The following is a 23,157-nucleotide window of genomic DNA, read 5'->3' on the forward strand; positions in this document are numbered from 1 at the left end:
CATTGGGGTGACCTGCTGGAAGCGAAGCTCAGTTGTTCTCAGAGTCATCACAAAGTCAAACAATTTATAACATGCGCAAAATTCTCCAATTACCTGCCTTTTCAGCCCAAGTTGCTGGAGAGATTGGACCAGATTTCTGTACATAACAAGAATTAGAATCTATTACAACTAAATAGACTTTACCTACGGTTTTGTTTTAAAAAAGCTATGAACTGTCAACATACCACTGCACTGATTAAAACTCTCAACCCCAAATAAATTCCCCCTATGCACACAGACAGAGACTGACTGGTTTACAAAGTCCTGGATGTCATGGGTGGTAGGAAAGATTGGAAAGACGGTTCAATAGTCTTTGTCTCCTGGGTTCACTGAGGTGATTGTTTTGTGCTCTCAGGACACCACTCTTCAAACTTCCTTCTCCAGGTACTTTCAGTTGCTTGTGTGAGGTGCAGAAAGGCTGATTCACGCTTGTGAAGTCACTGACTAATGGGTGAGCACCACAGGAACTGAGGGGAAATAAACTGGCTTTCTTCAGGCTTGAGATGTTGTCTACTGCAGTGAGAAGGGACACAGCTCTTTCTCTCTTAGAGCTCCAAAGGCTTCTCCTTCAAATGTTCACGTCCACAAGCTGCTGAGCTACCTGGGAGCCAGTTGTATTGTTGTTGGCAAGCAGGAGGCCTCTATTATCAACAGCTGGTTACAGTTCCACAGACCAATCAGCTACTTGTTGGCCAAAACTCCATTCACGCACAGCACTGACTCTGGCTTGTCTGCAACTAGACTTCCCACTGTTTAAACAACTAAACAGTCATTAATGTGCATCAACTTAAATATGTTGATGGGATTATAACAACAATTCATAAAGTGCCTTTAGTTTAGGATCACTTTAAAAAGAAGAGTAGAGCTCTGAATATGAAGGACGATCTGGCTGGAATTTCTGACATCCTCTTGATTGCAAGGGTTGATTTAGCTGATGTGGCTGGGTGTCTGCCATTCTGTGCCGCTCCTAAAGCTCAGTGCTCCGTCGCAGAGGAAGATGCCCCAGAAGAGGACCATTCCACCAGTTTAGGGTATACGACGTAGCTACGCTTTGCCTGTTAGGCCAAGACTGTTCGTTAGGATGGCATAAGGAAATCAAGTTCCTAGAATTCAGACACATGCAAGTAAGGCAGTGTGTATTGCAATCTGCTGCTCTTAAAAAGAGAATCCGAGCTGAGTTCTTCCTTCATGGCTGCTGAACAGGGAAAAGGGGCCAAAGGGAAGGTGAAAACTGATGAATGTGCTAAACCGCAGAATTCAGTAAGACACTTGTAAGTTTCTGAAGGTCTTTTGCTGCCTAATTCAACATCTGGATACTGGTGCATGAAACATAGGACCCTAAGGAAGGACAGATCATTAAATGGTTCCATTTTCTGAAGTGAGAAACAGCAACAAAACAGGGGAGTTGTGGGGGGGGGGGGGGTGTGAACAAAAAGGTACAACGTGGCAAAATTTTTCTTAATTTATTCATCGAACAAATATATTTCCTCAGGTCTGCTCTCATAATTGCGTGGATCTTCGAACAAAAAAAAGGCCACAGAGCCCATTGGGAGTTGTATTCTCCACTCCCCAGCACCACCTCCCCCCCCCCCCCCCCCCCACAAGTGGAAACATTTTCTCTGCATCAGAAGGCATTTCTCCAGTATTCTGTGTTGCATTTATTGTTAACCACTTTATTTTCATGTTCACTAAGTTTGAACCCATTACAATTCACCTAACCTGTCTCCATATTAAATTCCAACAATATCTAAATCTAATTCCCTGCCCTCAGCAATCAGGAAGTACCTTGCAAATGTAGTTTGCATATGTCTGTTTTTAATTTTGTTTAAACTTTGCCTCAATATGGTTACCTCTATCTCCTTTCCAACTCTGCCTATTCACCCATAAATTTGAGCTCTTTGGATATTTCTGAAGAAGGCTCCTGAACCAAAAGGTCAGCTTTCCTGCTTCTCTGATGCTGCCTGTATTCTTCCAGCTTCGCATTGCGTTATCTCTTCCTTGGGCATCCTTTTTTGTTAATAAAGCGTTCTTCTGCCCAAAGTGTTTTGAGTTATTTCAGTATCCTGTTTTGCCAGTGTTGTGCTGTTTCCAGTGCTTTGAAGAGCTCATCTGAAGCTTAATGTGTTCCTATGCCTTCTGATGCCAACAGTCGTCTCTAGCTGAGATTTTGTTTTGGATTTGTAGCAGTTTTAGGATTCCTGACTTGATCAGTTTGAATGATATTAATTCAGTTACTCTCCTGACATCTAGGTTCAAGCAATGGTCACTGATCAGAAACTCTGGTACTTGGTGATGGTGTTAACCTAATCTCACCCCTTCCCCACCACCTCCCCCCAAAAAAATGACCCTCCCCACTCCAGTCTCTTTGGACAAACAGAACAGTGACCCCCATGAAGTGTCTACTGTGGTCACTGTCACCCTCTGAGACACAGGATTCCAGGCTCAAGTTACCCCTGTATGGCTTGAGCACATGCTGTCGTTTCAATAGTTTCTCCACTTGCCAAGTTACCAAAAGTAAAAACAGGTAACAATAGAGAAATGCAGAGATAATGGGAACTGCAGATGCTGGAGATTCCAAGATAATAAAATGTGAGGCTGGATGAACACAGCAGGCCAAGCAGCATCTCAGGAGCACAAAAGCTGACGTTTCGGGCCTAGACCCTTCATCAGAGAGGGGGATGGGGGGAGGGAACTGGAATAAATAGGGAGAGAGGGGGAGGCGGACCGAAGATGGAGAGTAAAGAAGATAGGTGGAGAAGGTGTGGGTGGGGAGGTAGGGAGGGGATAGGTCAGTCCAGGGAAGACGGACAGGTCAAGGAGGTGGGATGAGGTTAGTAGGTAGCTGGGGGTGCGGCTTGGGGTGGGAGGAAGGGATGGGTGAGAGGAAGAACCGGTTAGGGAGGCAGAGACAGGTTGGACTGGTTTTGGGATGCAGTGGGTGGGGGGGAAGAGCTGGGCTGGTTGTGTGGTGCAGTGGGGGGAGGGGATGAACTGGGCTGGTTTAGGGATGCAGTGGGGGAAGGGGAGATTTTGAAACTGGTGAAGTCCACATTGATACCATATGGCTGCAGGGTTCCCAGGCGGAATATGAGTTGCTGTTCCTGCAACCTTCGGGTGGCATCATTGTGGCAGTGCAGGAGGCCCATGATGGACATGTCATCAAGAGAATGGGAGGGGGAGTGGAAATAGAGAAATGCAGTCAGTTTGAGAACTGAAAGGAGATGGAAAATGATGGAGGAGAGGAAGAGCAAGTGGAACAGTTGGTGAGGGAGAGCAAAAGATAAAGGGAGTGCTAATAGTTTTTAAAAAGTGACAAGGACATAAGATAGGTCTGAATCCTGCCTCCTGTCCAATCATATTGGACGTGAAACATTAACCTGTTGTTTTTCTCTGTACAAATGGTTCACTGAGTTTCTCCAGCAATTTTTATTCTTGTTTCAGAACAAATTATTTGGTCATTAGCACATTGCTATTTTGTGGAAGCTTGCTGTGCATAAATTGTCTGCCATATATCCTATGTTACAGCACTTGAACACACTTCAAAAAGTTTGCATAGGCCATAAAGCACTTTGAGTTGTCTGGCGATTGTGAAAAATGTAACATTTTCCCCTACAGAATTCCCAGGTCAGATCAGTCGACTTAACTGAAAGCATTCACTTGTTTAAAAACAAGAAATGCCTGGGAAAATGCATTTTACTCAACCTAGGTACAGCAGTGGAGGAGGACCGTGGCACAGTGATCACGTTACTGAACTGGTAATTGAGAGGCTGGAACTAATGTCCAGGGAGACAACTTTAAATTTCACAACAGCAGCTGGGAAATTTACATTCAGTTAATTAAATAAATGTGGAATCAAAAACCAGTCTCTCTAACTGACCCTGAAACTACTGATTGTCATAAAAAAGCCCATCTGGTTCACTTACATCCTTTAGGTCATCTTTATCCACTCAGGGCTGCTTATGTCTCAGGTTTGGATTATTGTGAATGACACATTACTGCCATCTGAAGTGGCTTCTCAGGTCACTCAGTTATGCAGTTGTAGATGGATGATAAATAAATCTTTTTTGAAAAATTTGAAACTGGCCAGGATCAAATGCTGAGTTACTTACAGAAGCTCAGGAGTCTCCCACCAGAAAGGGACTGATGCTCACAAAGATCCTATTTTCAAATGCATTTGTCAAGTAAGGGTTTCACTAGTTGGGCCAGCATTTATTATTCCTCCCTAATTGCTCAGGAGAAGGTAGTGGAAAGCTGCTGTCTTGTGCCATTGCTGTTCTTGGGGTTTAGAGGCACCCATCATGATGTTAGCAAGGGAGTTCCGGGATCTTGACCTAGTGACAGTGAAGGAATGGCAATATAATTCCAAGTTAGAATGGTGTGTGACTTGGAGGGAGATAGTTGGTGGTGGTGTTCCTGTGTATCTGTTGCCCTGGTCCTAGGTGGCAGATCCCATAGATTTGGAAGGTGTCACAGACCCTTGGTGAGACACAGTGTACAGTGTGCAGACAGGAGATGCTAGCACAGTTGTACTGTCAACGCTACCTTGAAGCACAGTGTGATTGATTTGTAAAGTGAAGGGGACAAATAGGGATAAGATACTATAACTGGAAAAAGTGAAATGTATTCCTAAATAAAGCCTCTCTTGGCCACACAGAACAATAAAGCGTGTTTCATGGTCAGTTAGTTTAAAATGATATTCGGGAACTGTTTGCCATCAAGGTGAAGTGAATTGTTTCAAGTATGTTTTGGTGTCATCCGATAGGGAAGGGCTTTGAAGACCCAAGTATGGGATTCGTATCTTCTGTCCACACAGTAGGGTTTGGGAGGAGGCGTGTACCCTGATTGACAAGAGCGATTGTCATTCTCTTCACTCTGATGAGTGAGGCTTTAAATTGGAATCATTGTTCCTTCCTTTGCATGGTTAGAGCATAGAACATTACAGCGCAGTACAGGCCCTTCAGCCGTCGATGTTGCACTGGCCTGTGAAACCAATCTGAAGCCCATCTAACCTACACTATTCCATTATCACCCATATGTTTATCCAATGACCATTTAAATGCCCTTAAAGTTGGCGAGTCTACTACTGTTGCAGGCAGGGCATTCCACGCCCTTAATGCTCTCTGAGTAAAGAGCCTATCTCTGATATATGTCCTATATCTATCACCCCTCAATTTAAAGTTATGTCCCCTCATGCTAGCCATCACCATCCAAGGAAAAAGGCAGTCACTGTCATTACATCTGCACAAGTTGCTCAGTTTGACCCAAAGCTTATAGGTGGTCCCCATTCCTCATTTATTTTTAAACTGTGCCTAATGGGTCATGTTTATAAGTGAGGACTCTGGAGAGTCCCACTCCCTTGTCTGATTCCCTGAAAAAGTGACATCTGTTGTTAAGAGTTCTTTGGGAAGTTCTAGTCTCTTCAAATTGAAATCCAGGTCGCGATGTACAGCCAGCATGTCGATCCTCTATCTTCCTGCTCCAGTACCCAGTCTGTTCCTCAAAAACTAATCAAGCCATCCTCTGAACTCAAACCGTAATTCAGTGTGAACCTGGCGATAAGTGACGCCCTTTAGTGTAATAAAGCTAGTATCGAGTGGCATTGTAGCTTGAGCTTTGTGCGTTGGTCGCAGTGGTTTCCCCTCTGGGTTTGAGCCAGGATGCTTCCTTTTGTGGGAGGATCTAGAACAGGGGACTTGGCGGGGGTGGAGGGTGGGGCATAGTCTAAAAGTAAGGGGAGACCTATTTAAAACAGAAACGAGAAAACATTTTTATTTTTCCGGAGAGTTTTGAGCCTTTTTGGATCTCCCTTCCTCAAAAGGCAGTGGGTACAGAATCTTGGAATAATTTTAAGGCAGAGGTAGATAAATCCTTGATGACCAAGGGGATGAAAGATTATCGGTGGGGTGGGGCGTCGTGCAGAAATGTAAAGGTGAGGTTAAAATCACACCAGCCATGATCTTCTTGAGTGGCAGAACAGGTTCTCGGGGGCAAGTGGCTGACATGTTGCTTGTTTGTATGATCCCAGGCAGTTGTTTTATGAAACTAACAATATATGTTGGTTTCTGTGTGTTTTGGTAGGTGTCTATGCGAATAAGGAAATTCCCCTAACACTCAGTGGTGGAATGTTAGGAACTGGCTGCAGCACCGCCCACTCATCCAACATCCTGCCCCATCACCGGACTGGCCATCTGATGCACCTCAGCCGACCGTCACTACCTGGGAGCATGACTGCTACAGCCTCCATCAGCTCCTCGCAGGTAAGGCCTTTCACTCCAACACTTTGGAACTCTGCTCTTGACTATTTCCTAAGGAATGGTTCAGTAGGTCGTCATCTGGCCTTGGAGGGCCACAGAATTGTCGCAGCGCTGTAGGAGACCTTCAGCCCATCCTGGCTCTGTAAATGAAGGCCATTAGATCGAGAAGACTTCAACACTAAACAAACCCAGGCTGACTGTCCTGGTGCTGATTTGATGGAATGCTGCATTGTCAGAGGTACGGTCTTTCAGATGAGACTTTAAACTGTTAGTTGGCATAAACAGTTCACCCTACGGCACTGTTTCAAAGAGCAGCAGAAAAGCTCTGCCTGTTGCTAGAGTTATTTTTTTTAAAAAAACATTTTATAGTAAGCCGTGAACTGGTTGGGCCAGCATTTATTGCCCATTTGTAACTGCCCTGGAGGAGGTGCTGGCAAGCTGCCTTGCTGAACTGCTGCTGTGCATTTGATGCAGTTACATCCACAGTCTGCTGGGAGAAGAGATCACAGGATCAAAACCCTCAAAAATGGAGGAGTTGCAATATTATTCCAAGTCTGGATGCTGTGTCTTTGGATGCAGTGTTGTTCCCATTGTGTCCGCTGCCTTTATCCCTCCAAATTGCTAAGGATGCGAGTTTGGAAGGTGTTGTTAAAGATGTTCCTTAACCAGCACCTGAACTAGTTAACTTGCTTGCTGTAACAATGCTGTTTGTGGGAACTTCCTGTGCACTTATTTTTGGCAGCCCCATTTCCTACAGTACAAGTGTCACCAATCTTCGAAAATATTTGTCTGTGAAGCACCTTAGAAGGTAATGAGACTATGAAAGTCCTTTTATTTCTGAATCTCGGGGGAAAACATGCAGAGAATCATTGAAACTTACAGCACGGATGCAGGCCATTTAACCCGCTGTGCCTGTACCAGTTGACGTACAGCCTAACCCACTTCCTGATTCTTGATCTGCCACCTCATAGGTTACCCCATTTTGAATCTGAGTACTTCTCGAATGTACTGAATAATTTTTACCTGTTAAATCACGAACCCCCACCCCACCCCCTGGAGGCAGAGTTCCAGATCCCCACCACCCTTTGGGTGGAAGAAGTTCCCACAGGACTCCCTCTAAACCACTTGCTTCTTACCTCTGTCTCTGTCCCAGCCCCTTCTTCACCCGCTTCCCACCCCCGCCACACCCCCAGCTATGAATCATTCGAGCGAGTGAAATAGAGCCTTTCTGCCCACTGTTTACAGACCACTTCGTAATTTTATACACTTGAAGTAAGTCTCTCCTCTGCCTCCTCTTTTCCAAAGAAATCAGCCCTGTCCAATCTTTCCTCAGAAGTGAATTTCTCTAGCCAAGAAGCATCCTAGTAAATCTCTCCTGTATCCTCCCTAATGCAATGACATCTTTCCTTTTATTGGAGCCCTTTTGAAATTTGTCACTGAGCAAAGAAAAAGCAGCCATTCGATCACCCGTGCTTCCCAAACAAGGAAGAGGTGAACAATTGATTGCACAGTTCAGTCTGGATGTTGGCAGAGGGAAGAGTTTTGGACACCAGGGGGCCATTCTGCTCTTCAAATACTAGCGGTGGAGCTTTCACATCCCAGAACAAAGATCCTCTTGCGTCTGATGTTGATGCTCCAGTGAGCACAGCTCAGCCAGGGAGCTATAGATGCTGGTTGAGAATAGGGGCATGCTTTGTGATAGTCCCTTCTGGTTAAACAGCTTGCCAGCAATCCAGGCTGTTGCATGCGTAAGACACCGGTGAGTGAACTCTGCCCTTCCGGTCTCTTACAGTGGTGGAGAAAATGGCCAACGTGATTTTCTAAAAAAAAACAATGGATTTTCACTTGTTTACCCCTGGAAAATGACAATTGACTTGCTTAAGAGAATCCTGTCTTGTGACCTGGTCAACATTTGCCCCTTAATAGACATCACTAAATAAACAGGTTGTCAGGTCACTTCCTTTATTGCTTTTCTTTTTTGGAATCTTGCTGTGCATGACATGATGGCCATGTTATAACAGTGACTGACCTTCAGAAATGAAAGAATAGCCGTGAAGCATGTTGGGGGCGGGGTTAGAAGGGACGTTGTCTTTGGATTGTGAGAGGTGCCGTTTATCAAGTCTGCCTCCTCCCATGATCTTTGATTCTGTGGGTAACCCCGGCCAGTCTTTCTGCTGTTTTCAGCCAAGGCCACTGACTGGACATTGAACTTTTTGAGAAGTTGAAAAGTATCCGAGCCTTGCAACATTATGTTAGAGCTAGAGCCAGCTGTCAGTGCGGTGAGGGTCTTGCGAGGTTGTGATGAGCTGGGTCAGAGTATGGATGCCACCTACTGGTTAAATGTTCCTCTTCGGTTTAGAAACTGCACAGAGCTACAAATTTCACTGATGTGACCCAATACCTGACCTGCTTTAAAATTGCTATTAACCCTTACTGTGCTGGAAAGCAAAACCACTTAGAACCCAGAAGACAGCCTGGACAACTTGGGTGACAAGTTATTTGAGTCACTGGAGTTTGGAAGAAGAGGTTACATCACTGAAGCGTGCAAAGGGAAATGCTGGGAAATCCAGAACATGGGCTGCCTGTCTCAGAATGATCTTGATCAGTAGGGGAGTCAAAGGTCATGGGAAAAGGGCAGGAAGTTTGATGTAAGGAATGTCGGATCAGCCATGATACTATTGGTGGAACGGGCTCAATAGTCCGTATGGCCTACTCCTGTTCCTATTAGGGACTCCTGGACGAGGGGAATGATTGTTTAGGATTGATGAGGAGAACTCTCGAGTTGTGAATCTTTGGATCTCCCTGCCTTTATGTAAGATTGTGAATGTTCCTTTGAATATTTTTAAGGATGAGATGGATTTTTGGGGTCTTGAATATGGATAGCAGGTGGGCAAGGTGGAGTTGGAGTTGAAGGTCACATATGATCATATTAAGTGGCAAAGCAGGCTCAATAGATTGTACAGGCTAAGCCTCCTGTTTTGTTAATGTTCTTATGATATTTTGTTTTAAATTTAAAATGCTCATCAAGTTGAGTGTTGTAAATAGAGAGCTTTTATCTAATGTCTGCAGTTCCAAATTGGGAAAAGTAGGCTTGGCAGCAAGCTGAGAACACTCCTTACTGTACAAACCTATTATTTGTTTTCCTTACCAAGTCCCTTTGGGCCTCAAAAGTTAAATAGCGCAAAAGCAGTTAATTGGTCACAACAATGACACTGTGTAATTTTTCAAGACATGCCTATTTGAGCTGACTGTTGCGTAGCTCAGCTGGTAATGCAAATACATCAGGTCAGAATGTTAGGGGTTAAAATCTCTTGCAAACACCTTGATGACATAATCTAATACTTTAGTGCTGAGGGAGTGCTGTACTGTCAGATTTGCTGTCTTCTGGTGTTTGTAATGTTTCTGCTGCCTCAGTCAATAAACATGGAGCTGGAAAAGCACCACAGGTCAGACAGCATCCAAGGAGCAGGGAAGTCAACGTTTCTGGCCAAAACATTAATTTCCCTTGCACCTCAGACCCTGTTTGACCTGCCATGCTTTTTCAGCTTCCCATTTATTGCCCCCTAGCTTCCAGCATCTGCAGTCCTTGCTATCTCCAAGACCCTTTCTTGCTCTCTTGGCTAGATGTAAAAGATTCTTTGGCAGTATTTATGTAACTACACAGATTCCTCCTCATATACAGGTCGTTATTCATCCCTCAGCCAACATCAAGGGAAAAAAGGCCTGGATTTTCACAATGACAAGAGAGGCTCAGAAATTAGAAATCCTGCCGCCAAACACAACACCTCACATTTTCATGGAGCAGGACTTGGGCAATTGCACTTCACAAGGGCTGTTTAAATCAGCAACTGCCTCCATTCAAGTTGGAGTTTGATAACTGGGGAGATTGAAAGCTGAACTGTGTACAGTAGCTCCAGGTCTGAACATAGAGCAGTTCTTTGGACAGTGTTACTATTTTGGGAAGCTAATATTCCCTTTGGATCTAGTCCCTTTTGGAAAAAGGTCAGCTACACATTGGGAGAGGTAAGGTGTCCTTTGAAATTGTTAAAAATAGGATAAACAGAAAAAGTACATTATCTGATTAACGGTCAAGCTCACTAGAACTGTTGGTAGGTGTGCCAAAATCAACGATCACAAACTGCAGTGTGGCACACAAGCAATCCTACAGATCCCTTTTCCACACAGACAAAACAAGTAGTGTATCTGTTTCAGCACAACAAAATAGGTCACAGCTATTTGCTAGGCCATTTCTCAGGGCAACGCTCCAATTAATTACAGTCAAACTGCCTGAATTAAAATTGAAACAGAACCTCGCAGGTAATTGAATTTAGAATTAGTGCGCTTGCCATGGCAACACTTCTACCAATCAGAGTCCTCATGCCCATCAATCAACTTTCCCCTCTCATGTAGTATAGTTGCCAAAGTTTTCATCTTTCGCTCACCTGGACTACTTGCAACAAGTACCATTGTAAATGGGACAACACATTACACTGTATGGGAAGAAAGGTTCGATTGACTGGAAGTGTATGCTGGTTAGTAGAGGCATTTCCATGGCAAATACATCTGTTAATGACAACTGACAGTTGACCGCCAAGCTTTGCCTACGTTTAAATGAAGTAAGTTGACTGAACGGCTTGGCATTGTCCTGCGAAATGAGCCTGAGAATGGCTGTTGTGAATTTGTTGCATTCAAAAAGGTGCAATGCATGTACATGTTCATCCTACCTACAAAGAACAGGATTCTGTGCATTAATATATGTAGCTTTCAGTGTGCACAACTGTACCATAATGTGAGCCTGACTGACTGTCTTAAATTGATCGTCAGTGTAAATCTTCAAATTCTTAAATACGTTCTCTGTTTGTCCACGTAGGATCAAATTATGGATCTGTGATGTGTGGAAGTGTCTCCCAATAATATATTCCAGATCACTGTTAAGACTGAATTCAAGAGCGAGCAGAGATGCTAACCAGCTATTCCAGGTTTATGTAAAAGGGCTTCTTAGTCCTGGCCTAAAATGAAGTTCCACAAATGATGGCAGTCTGAAATTTTAAAAAAAATTCACCTGATCAGGCAGCGCAGCATCTCTGCAGGGAGAAAACGACAAGAGCTGTTCACGTTCAATCCGAACTGGAAAAAGATTGAGATTTAATACTTTTTCAAGCAAAGGCAGAAACAGAGCAATAGTGTGAGGCTGGATGAATACAGCAGGCCAAGCAGCATCTCAGGAGCACAAAAGCTGACGTTTCGGGCCTAGACCCTTCATCAGAGAGGGGGATGGGGTGAGGGTTCTGGAATAAATAGGGAGAGAGGGGGAGGCGGACCGAAGATGGAGAGAAAAGAAGATAGGTGGAGAGAGTATAGGTGGGGAGGTAGGGAGGGGATAGGTCAGTCCAGGGAAGACGGACAGGTCAAGGAGGTGGGATGAGGCTAGTAGGTAGATGGGGGTGCGGCTTGGGGTGGGAGGAAGGGATGGGTGAGAGGAAGAACAGGTTAGGGAGGCGGAGACAGGTTGGACTGGTTTTGGGATGCAGTGGGTGGAGTGGAGGAGCTGGGCTGGTTGTGTAGTGCAGTGGGGGGAGGGGACGAACTGGGCTGGTATGGGGATGCTAATAGTGTAAGCTGTTGGGATGGAAGTAATGTGTGTCAGGAGAGAAGAAATGAAAGAGAGAAAGGTCTATGTTTGGAAAGAAGACAAACTTATCCTAGTGTCTGATACCTTCAGAGTAAAGGGGGTCAGTCATGACTGGAGCGTGCAGTGCCATTGATTTGTGTAGGGTAAAGAGAAACACAGCATAAGTGGGTTTATGCTGGTGAGTTGCAGTAGAGCTATAGCGAGATAGAGAGAGGCCACATCTCTGCACACAGCAAGTCTGCTGTGTTCTTTATTTGATTTAAAGAGATCTTAGACAGGAAATGATGAGGTGTGATTGTGGTTTGTAAAGTGGCCCTATGCAGACTGTACAGAGATGTTTGTAAAGCACAATTTAAAAGGAAAAGCTTTCTCAAACATGTGGAAGTCATTTGCAAGTTGAGGCGAGGTTGTGGACTCCTGTAGCAATTTATGATTCTTTAGCTTGAATGAGTATCACTGACACTGAGATTACTAGTCCACAGCATCACCTGGGACTAGTGGAGCTGGGTCAAACAAAAACAACAAGCATATTTATAAGAGAACGATTTAAAAGGGCACTTGTGATGCAGAAGGCACGTCCCTATCTCTGGGCCAAGAAGCCTGGTTCAAGTCCCACCTGCTTCAGAGGTGTGCTGTAACACAACTGAACAGGTTCTTTGAAAACTTCTTTCTAGAGAGATTTTCACTATTTTAGGACATCTCAAAGTACTTCACGTCCAAAGAAGGACTTTTTCACATGGAGGGTGGTGTGTATATGTAATGAGCTACTGGAGGCTGGTATAATTGCAACATTTAAAAGGCATCTGGATGGATGCATTAATAGGAAGAGTAGAGGGATACAGGCCAAAGCTAGCATATGGGACTAGATGAATTTCGGATATCTGGTTGGCATGGACGAGTTGAACTGAAGGGTCTGTTTCCATCTGAGTCCAACACTTTTGCAGTGTGGTCACTGTCACAGTGTGGAACACAGAGCTAATTTGCAAACACCAAGCACCCATAAACAACAATGTGATGACATAATCTGTTTCATTATGTTGATCGAAGGCTAAAGATTGGCCAAGATACTGGGAAGAACCCATTTGCTCTTCTTCCAAATGCCTCTGCCTCGACCCGAGGGATCAGTTTGGGCTTTAACTTCACATTTGAAAGATAGCAGCTCCAACAGTGTAACACTTCCTGAATACTGCACCTCCGTGTCAGTCTTGATCCTTTGGCTCCAATCTTTGTGACAGGGCTTAAACCCGTCACCTTTTGCCTCAGGTAGGAGCCCCACCGGCTGAGCTGTGACTGACAGCAGCCAGCAGGAGTGAGAAGGAAATATAAAAGGAGACCTTCTAGTATCATGGTCATGTTCATCCATTGACCAACGTTATCATGAGAGTTGACTGCACATTGATCACCATGACCTTTGCAGAATTCGCGGCATGCAAATTGGTTGCCTTGGTATAGCCAATGTCTGTCTTTCAAAAAGAACGAATTGTTTGGAGCAGCTTCGGGACATCCCAAATGTAACAAAAATACTGTAACTTTGTAATCATTTCCCTTCCAACAAAGCTGCCAATTTCTCAATTTAGAAGCATCATGCTGAAAGGCATGTATCCTATAGATGTACATGCACAACTGTATATCACTGCATTTACAACTGTCGTGTTCCATGTACACTCTTGCATGTATTTAATTAGTTGTGAATAATTTCTGGTTTGATTCTTAATCTACCCATGAATTCCTTTTGCTTGCAATTGTGGGGAGCTATACAATGGGCAGAACATTCACAGGGTGGCGCACCACTGAACAGACAAGCTCCACTAACTGTTAGTTATTGGCATACATGGGGTGGACAGGCTTCTTATTATGATGCCCAACCACCCTCTTTTACAGGGGTGAGCTCAGAAGTGGGTGACAACATGGTGGTCTGTGCTGACCTATTTTACCTGCCCTCGTGCTAAAAACATATGGTGGCGTGCAATATCCTTCCCACGGTATCATTTATGTGGGGAAATGGGTCAGATATAGAGGCATGTACTGAAACTCATTGCTAGCTGCATTATTTTTAAAGTAAACATGTAATAGAGCTCAGGGTCTAAAAGTTGATGTATGTGCATGTGTTCCTTGAGTTACTGGTCAAGTTTCTAACTATTTAAAAACTAAGGTAGATAAAATGCAAAACACCATAAATGGAATTCCTAAATTGCGTGGAATTCCAACAATTTCTAGGATTTCTTTTTAAGCTCAAAGTCCATGATTGCTTCCATTTTCATGAACTGGAGCTTGGTGAGTGAATAAATCTCGTTGGCAATTTTTATTTTTAGGTTGGGATTTATAGAGTTTCTAGAATTGTCTGTGCTGAATTTGAGGATCACATTCCATTTACTTTTCCTTGAAGTAGCAACTTGATTGACTTGATTAAAAGGGAAGCACTTCAGTCTGTGTCTGGGAAAGAGAATTAAAATGAATAGAAAAGGGAAAGAATTGTGGAAGCTGGAAATCAGAAAGAAAACCAGAAACTGCTGGGAAAACTCAGCAGGTCTGGCAGCATCTGTGGCGAGAAAATGGAGTTAGTGTTTTGAGTTATGGAGAAAGGCCACTGGATCTGAAAGGTTAACTCTGCTTTCTCTCCACAGATACTGCCAGACCTGCTGAGCTTTTCCAGCAGTTTCCGTTTTTGATGAAAATGAATGGAATTCAGTTAGATCCTGCTTAAAAATAATAGGCTGAGATGAGATGCTACCCCTGGGATGAGTCAATACATAAAACCAAGACAATAGTTTTAGTAATGAAAGAGTCAATGGGAATCAAACTACAGAAATGAAAGATGAATTGGCATTTATTTCTTAATGGGATGTGGACCTTACTGGCCATCCCTAATTGTCCCTAGGGAACTTAAGCATCAATCACATTGCTTTGGGTCTGGAGTCCCATGTACAGAGTACTGGGAAAGGACAGCAGATTTCCATCTCTAAAGGGCATTAATGAACCAGATGGGTTTTTACAGCAATCGTCACTGGTTAGATGGTCATTATTAGGCTCGCTTTTTATTCCAGCCTTTACTTTAGTACATTCTAGTTTCACCCTGGTAAGATTCAAACTTGTGACTCTAAAATTTAGCCTGGCGTTCTAGATTACCAGCACATTGACTTAATCACTATGCTGCTGTCTGCACTATAGTGACATAGCACCTTGTTCCTGGATTTTGTACTGTTGTCTGTGGAGTGAGATTTGAATAGACGACTGTCCAACTTTTGAGCTGAGCTTGCTACCCCTGAGTAAGGATCACCAAAAGGAATTGTGGCTCAGTGCTTAGCACTGCTGCTTCATGGTGCCGGGGACCCGGGTTCAAATCCAGTCTCGGGCGACTACCTGTGTTTGCACGTTCTCCTCGTGTCCGTATGAGTTTCCTCCGGGTGCTCCAGTTTCCTCCCGCAGTCCAAAGATGTGCAGATTGGGTGGATTTGCCATGCTAAATTGCCTCTAGTTTCCAAAGATAGGTGGATGAGCCATGGGAAATTCGGGGTCACAGGGATAGGGTAGTGGAGTAAGTCTGGGTGGGATACTCTTTGGAGTGTCAGCGTGTACTTGTTGGACTGAATGGCCTGCTTCCACAGTCTAGGAATTTTATGAATTAAAAGGTGTTGGGACAGTGTATGGGGATTAAACCAGGCTTGGTATTTGAATGGCCTCTTCTCACTCCCAAATTCCCACTCTTTCTGAATGAAATTGCCTGGAACTGTTACATTAAGTCAGTTATGATTTCTATGTTTTATCACTTAGTAATTTGAACACAAACCGTTCCAGCTCCTTTTCCCTGCACACAGATAATTTGTGATTCTATTGGGAAATAATTCAGAACTTCAATTGGAGACCTCGTTTTTTTTTTGAACACGTAGCTAGTACACAGTGTAATTAAATGTTTATATCAGATGAGATTTATAACCTCGTTATGTAGCTTGTGCAAGCATGTTCTGTTTTTATTGGCGAGCTACTGAACATGAAGCCGAGACACTGCAGCAATGGGGGAAACCTTTGCTTGGGAACAGTCCACCCTTTACAGGGGAATTCATTCTGAACCAGGCTCTTAAAGGGGAAGGCTCACTGAGGGGTTTCCACAGAAAAGTCAACCTAACAGGAACACATTTTAAATAAGCTCATCAATGCTAAGTGAATTAAATGGGCCAACCCTTTATTGTGAAATTATGCCATCGGGTCCTAAACCATCCCATAAAGGAAAACAACTTCCCAGTTTTGAACTAATATATGAAGGAACAGTTGCTGCTTCTGATCGTTTCTGTACAGAAAGGACCGTGATGGATTAGCTGGGTTCATTACTACTTGGGAATGGATGTGTGGGGATGGTGCAGCTGGCTCCTCATCATTTACTGACTACTACTACCAACCAGTAATCAACAATCATTGATTGATGAAGGGAGGATGTGATGCAGTGCTTAGTTGAATAGCCCACTGTCAGTTGCTTTCACTCATGGAGGAGTTTGGATCAAAGGGCGTAATCAAAGAAATAACATTTCTTCTCTGAGCAGTAAATCTGTGAAATGCTTTGCCACAGAGAATTGTCACAGCTAGTCATAAAGCATATTCAGGACTGAGATAGACAGATCTTTAATCAGGAAGGGAATCGAGGGTTATAAGGAAAAGGCAAGAAAGTGCAGTCGTGGATAATCAGATCAGTGCTGATCTCATTGAACGGTGGAGCAAACGAGACAGCTCGCATGGCGTATTTCTGCTCCTACATTCTATGGTTGAAACCTACAAACTAAAGCCACTCAATTGCATAACCCCATAGCAAAGAGAAGTAAAAGAACTTAATGACATTATAATAAATGTTGAAACCTTTTTTCAAGTTCCGTTTTTTTTGTCATGAAATTAGAAATTTTCAAACTGCAAAAGCTGGACAATTGAGGGTTGAGAGTATCAGTAAGGAAATATAGACAGGATGGTTAAAAGGCATTTGGCATGCTTACCTTTACTGCTGAGTCCTTTTGAGTACGGGAGTTGGGACATTATGTTGAGGTTGTACAGGACATTGGTGAGGCCTCTTCTGGAATACTGTGTCCAGTTCTGTTCACCCAGTTATAGGAAGGTTATTATAAAGCTGGAGAAGGTTTGGAAGAGATTTACCAGGATGGTGCTGGGTATGAAAGGTTTGACTTATAAGGAAATGTTGGATTGTCGGGGGCTTTTACCACTGGAGCGTAGGAGGTTGAGAGATGACCTGATAGAAGTTTCTAAAATAATGAGAGGTATAGATAGAGTTGATGGTAGTTGTGTTTTCCTGAAGATGGGGATTTTCACGACTAGGGGACACATTTTTAAGGTGAGAGGAGAGAGATCTTAAAAACACATGAGGGAAGTTTTTTACATAGAGGGTGGTTCACATGTGGAATGAACTTCCTGATGAAGTGGTGGATGCGGATACAATTGCAACATGTAAAAGACATTTGGATGAGTACATGAAAAGGAAAAATTTGGAGGATATGTGCCAGGAGCAGACAATGGGACTAGTTTAGTTTGAGATTATGTTCAGCGTGGACTGGTTGGACCAAAAGGTCTGTTTCCGTGCTGTATGACTGTGAGTCTAAGAAAGGAAGTGCGCTATCTCCCAGCGATTTGGGAATGCAGCTATTACATTGTCTGTTTTATTGTCTTTGTTCAGTTTATGCCTTTTGGGTTTTTCTTTAATTTATAAAATGGTGGCAAACTTTGGAACTGTTTCCTAAACTTGCTCCACAGAGCCATTTAGTGGCAAGAGATTACAATTACACTTTGTTTGGCAAAACAAAATGAACTGAGAAGTTCTGACACAAATTTGACGATAGAAAGTGTTGACAGAAATATAGCAACAAGATCTCAACAGGAAGTCATTTTTACGAACATTATATATAATGCACGCAGAGATTTAAATAGTGTCTTGGTTTTAAAGTGCTTACAAAAGAGCTGTACTTAATGAAAGTATGTTGTCCATTAAAGCAGAATAAAGATTTGTTTAAGAGCCAAATGGAAAATGCAAACTGTCACGAACTCCACTTTAAAGATCAAATAAAAAGAGATCTTCCTCACATGGTATTGTCGCTCTTCCAACATTGTGCTGCTTTCTCTATACAGGTGCTATCTTTACCTGGTTCATCATATAATCTCACTCCTTCCAATGTCTTTGGAGGACCGATTACACCTGGTACATCCATTACTTCGCTGTTAAACCCAGTGGAAACCAGTCAAACAGGTAGGTGGCAATCATTAGGTGCTTATTTTTCCTGAGTGCTTTGTTGGTAGGTCTCAAAAGAGAGACTGTTGGGCTGGATTATACACTCCTTTGTCAAGGGGTTTAAAGTCAGGACAGTACATAACACAGAGCAGGCTTTGTGACTTATACCTGCCTGCCTGCTTCTTCCCCCAAACCAATTAAATGGGGACGTGAGCTCTTTGGTGTCCCACTCACACTGAGCTAATTAAGGCCCTTAAGTAGGCAATCACTGACCATTTAAAGGTCCTCCAGTATCCAAACTGCAGTCGGGGTAGGTTTAAGCCATCTGGGATGTGCAGCAACTTCAGCTTCATGGTCTAGTTCTGGGGGAGGAGGTTTGCAGAGGGGTCCTTAAATTAACAACCACAAGTACTGGAAATATGCAACATTTGTGGAAGTGGGTAAGAAGCAAGAGCTAATGTTCCATGTTGAAGACAAAACTTCAGAACACCCCAGGCTGATTATAGGCTCCCCACCTTCCACAGGGTCATTTTAGCTCCCATCCCTTCCTTGGTCAGCCACCTGACTTCTTGAATCTGGACCCCGTGCAGACCTCATCACAGAAGACAAGATGGAAGTCTTGCCTGTTCTCAGTATTGAATCGTTATGGAGGAGCTGTTAGTATGCTAGGTAGGGTCCTCACTGAGACAGCCTCATTGAATCTAGCCTTGTGGAGCAGAAATGTCATAGTCATAGAGATGTACAGCATGGAAATGGACTCTTTGTCCAACTCGTCCATGTTGACTAGCTATCCTAAATTAATTTAGCCTCATTTGCCAGCGTGTGGCCCATATCCCTCTAGACAGTTCTATTCTAATACATATCCAGATGCCTTTTAAATGTTGTAACTGTATTAGCCTCCACCTCTCAATCTGGCAGCTCGTTCTGTATACACACACACCACCCTCTGTGTGGGGTAAAAGTTGCCCCTTGGCTCCCTTCTCTTCACTAAGTGTGTTTCAAAGTGAACAGACAGCTCAGTCCTGTTCAGAGTTATTATTCATAATTTGTGGCTTGTCCTAATTTGAATTCCACAGGCCTGGAGGTTTGGATTAAATTCATTTGTGAATAAATCCTAAATGAGAACATCAGTTATTATAGGGAACTAGAGATGTCTACTTACATGCAATAACATGAATTTAATCCTTAGATGCAATTAATTAACCTCCCCTCCTTCTCCCTTCTTCCTACCTTCCGCCTTCACTCACCACATTCCTTGCCTTCTTGTCTCCTGTCCACTTCTCTGTTCATCTCCATTCCTTTTTGTGTCACTTTTTGTCTATCCTCCCGTCCTAAAGGTACCACTGCCTGCTAAGATTTGGCTATCCACTTGTAAACAGTTACATTATAAATCCCTATATCCATTAAGACTACTTCTGCAACTGTATCACTTTGAATACCTATTTCCTATCAGTAGCTGTGCAGGAAAAGGTACAATAGTGGTGTAGGAGACAGTAGGAACTACAGATGCTGGAGAATCTGAGATAACAAGGTGTAGAGCTGGATGAACACAGCAGGTCAAGCAGCATCACAGGAGCAGGAAAGCTGACGTTTCGGGCCTAGACACTTAAACAAGTTTACATAAGGAAATTCCATTCTGAGTTGGAACCTGGAAATACAGAAAGTATTGACTGTGTGACATGAAAATAGGGTTTGATTTGCATTTTTTATTTCTAGAACAATGAACCACCCCAAATATCCCCTCCACTCCATTCCAACTGTTCCAGCAGAGGGCATACACTTTGTTTTGACCATGTGACAGCACCACAGAGATCAGCTGGAAAAAGTATTATGAAAACTACATCAGTTCATTGATCCTTACAAGATCAAGGGGTGGCATGGAGGTTAGCATAGCTGCCTCACAGCACCAGAGACCTGGGTTCGATTCCAGCCTTGGGCAACTGTCTGTGTGGTGTTTGCACATTCTCCCCGTGACTGCATGAGTTTCCACTGGGTGCTGTGGTTTCCTCCCACAGACCAAAGGTAGGACATGCTTAAAAAAAAGTCACTCTGGAGTGCCCAGGGATGAGCAAGTTAGGTAGGCTAGCCATGTTAAAAGCCCCATGCAGAGTTAGAGTGGAGTAGGATGCTCTTCAGAGCGTCGTTGTAGACTCAGTGGGCTGAATGGCCTCTTTTTGCACTGTAGGGATTTTAAGAATCTATCATACGTTATAAAATAGACATGGGAATTTATCACGTGAAATGCTTACTTATGCATGTCATGATGTAATTACATTCTTCTGCCAGTGATGGCACTGTAGCATCATAGAGATAGTAAAAACTGCTGATGCTGGAGTCAGAGGTAACTGTGGAATGGGAGGAACACAGCAGGCCGGGCAGCATTATAGGAGCAAAAAGTTGATGTTTCAGGTCAGTACCCTTCTTCAGAAATGGGGAAATTCGTATATCGTTTCTGAAGAAGGGTTCTGACCCGAAACGTCAACTTTCCTGCTCCCCTAATGCTGCCTGGCCTGCTGTGTTCCTCCAGCCCCACACTGTGTTATCTCTATTTATATAAATTGCAGCGTCACAGTTGTCCATCCTTAGCTTGGACTCCAGTACTTTAGTTAACTCTGTATCTACACTGTCAGGCTCACTATTTAAAAATCAAAACATCATACAATCAATATTTGATTTGAAAATGGAAACTAAATTACATCTGAATGGCCAGATAAAATTGAACTCCAAACTTCACTGGAGATTTGGAGACCAAAGTGTCACTGCAAGACAGTTCTGTACTAAAATTGAAAAGATGAGCAGAGGTATAAGCTAGCAGATATTAAAGGATCAATTAAGGGTTATGGTGTAAAGGTGGTTGTTTAGCATTACATCATGGATCAGCCATCATTTGAACAGTAGAACAAACACATGGGGTTAAATAGACTTGCCCCTCTTCTGATGTTCCTATTTGAATAAGTTGGGTCATCGCATTTAGGTGATATCAACTTTTGTGTTTTTAAAATCTGCAAGTTGTAGGGCGGAAAAGATGGCAATTATATGATAGAGAGTAATATAGCTCAGTACCAGGAAATGAAACATTTGGCATTGAATTTGGAATTGACAACCTGCCTTTGTTTTCTTTAAAATAAACAAAATAACATCTTCAGGGACTGGGAAGGTGGAGGCAGAACTTCAGGAATTAAGGTCCTCTGGTTGAAGAGAAAACATTGGAGACTGTTTGGGGAACCACAGCATGTGAATTTGGGAGTGGCTGTTGAGGCTGATTTACTGATCTGTTGCAATGGCCAGAGAAAGTAAACAGCATGTAGGTTGGAAAGTGTTTGGAGAGAAAGATAAATGATAAATTTCAATAGAGCAGAGATCAAACACACATAATGGGCACTAAAATTGTTTAGGAATTGTAAACCCTGTGTACACAGGACAATCATTTAGCTATTTCTTCACATCAGTGATTCTTAGAAGGGAACTACACATGGAATCCCTGTAGTGCGGAAACAGGCCATTTGGCCCATTGACTCCATACTGACCCTCCAAAGAGCATCCGCTGTGGCTAGCCCACCTAGCCTGCACATTCCTGGGCACTTTGGGCAATTTAACTCAGGTGGTCTATCTAACCTGCATATCTTTGGACTGTGGGAGGAAACTGGAGCACCCAGAGGAAAGCCGCGCAGACACAAGGAGAATGTGTGAACTCCACACAGGAAGTCACCCTAGAGTGGAATCGATCCTGGATCCCTGGTGCTGTGAGGCAGCAGTGCCTAACCACTGAGCCACTGTGCCACCAAGGAAATAATTGGGAACTTTTTTTTTCCAATTACAAAAACCCACTTTTGTTAATTAATTTCTAGTTTTATTTGCCCAGGCACATGATCAAACAAAAGTTGCTGGCAACACTCAACAGGTCTGGCAGCATCTGCAAAGAAAAGAATCAGAGTTAACTTTTCTGAGGAAAGGTCACTAGATCCAAAATGTTAACTCTCATTTCTCTATGGAAATGCTGCCAGACCTGCTGAGCTTTTCCAGCAACTTTTGTTTTTGTCTGTGATTTACAGCTTCCTCAGTTCTTTCGGTCTTGCATTATCAAACAATTGTTTTGGAATTTGGTAGGTCGTGGGCTTTTCGATTTAAAAAATATTGATTTGTTGCTTCTAAGAGAAACCGGATTGTGGACAGTTGAGTAGAAGTAACAAGGCTGTAATGTACAACAGGATCTGAAATAATGGCATCGACCAGAAGCGGGGAGAGCTATTTTTTCCTCAAAGTATTATTTCAAAGAATTTTTAAGCAAAACATTTCGTTTCGAATATTACAGGATGTGCAAAAAAAATCAATTTATGACAATTACAACAGTTTTCATATTTAGCAAATATATTCCACATCCGTCACCTATTCAGAGAGCTAAAGAATGCAAATTACAAATTGCATTAAATGCAATAGATATAAACTTCTCTATACAACATGTTTCATTCTGACATGCCTTTCAGTACTCTTAATTTGTATCATACATTGTTGGTAAGGCGTAGAGCCTGAGAGGTTGTACAGTTTCCAGGCCCCTGGTATGCTACGGTTGAAAAGACTTGGACAATGTCAATGGCTGCCCCCAGCTTTAATGTGTCCCTGAGCACATAGTCCTGAACCTTGGACCTGTGCCAGTCTGCAATACTCAGTCAAGGATGACTCCTTGCAGTGGACAACCAGAGAAACTTTAACCTCCTGTAGCAGTTTTGGAATATCTGCATTTCTCTAACTCAAGCCTCTTGCATATCCCCAGTTTCCATTGATTCCAGTTTTGCTATGGCAAATCAGTGAATCAGTAGGAATCGGGAGCAAACTCTCCGGTGGCTGGAGTCATTACCTGACACATAGGAGGATGGTTGTGGTTGTTGGAGATCAGTCATCTCGGCCTCAGGACATCTCTGCAGGAGTTCCTCAGGGTAGTGTCCTAAGCTCCACCATCTTCAGCTACTTCAGCAATGACCTTCCCTTTATCAGAAAGTCACGGATGGGGATATTTG

The 23,157-nt window shown here is 43.3% G+C and overlaps 1 protein-coding gene across 4 annotated transcripts in view; it reads left to right on the plus strand.

Moving 5' to 3' along the window:
* Positions 1-23,157, plus strand: part of LOC125466291 (protein AF-10-like) — a 177,229-nt gene that overhangs the window by 126,142 nt on the left and 27,930 nt on the right. For all 4 annotated transcript variants that reach the window (XM_048560605.2, XM_059638736.1, XM_059638737.1 and 1 more), the window contains 2 exons: positions 6,118-6,296; positions 18,043-18,160. In XM_048560605.2, the coding sequence (XP_048416562.1) occupies positions 6,118-6,296; positions 18,043-18,160 (297 nt within the window). The remainder of the gene's footprint in view (positions 1-6,117; positions 6,297-18,042; positions 18,161-23,157) is intronic.

This window comes from Stegostoma tigrinum, chromosome 31 (assembly GCF_030684315.1).
Source record: "Stegostoma tigrinum isolate sSteTig4 chromosome 31, sSteTig4.hap1, whole genome shotgun sequence".
Taxonomy (NCBI): domain Eukaryota; kingdom Metazoa; phylum Chordata; class Chondrichthyes; order Orectolobiformes; family Stegostomatidae; genus Stegostoma; species Stegostoma tigrinum.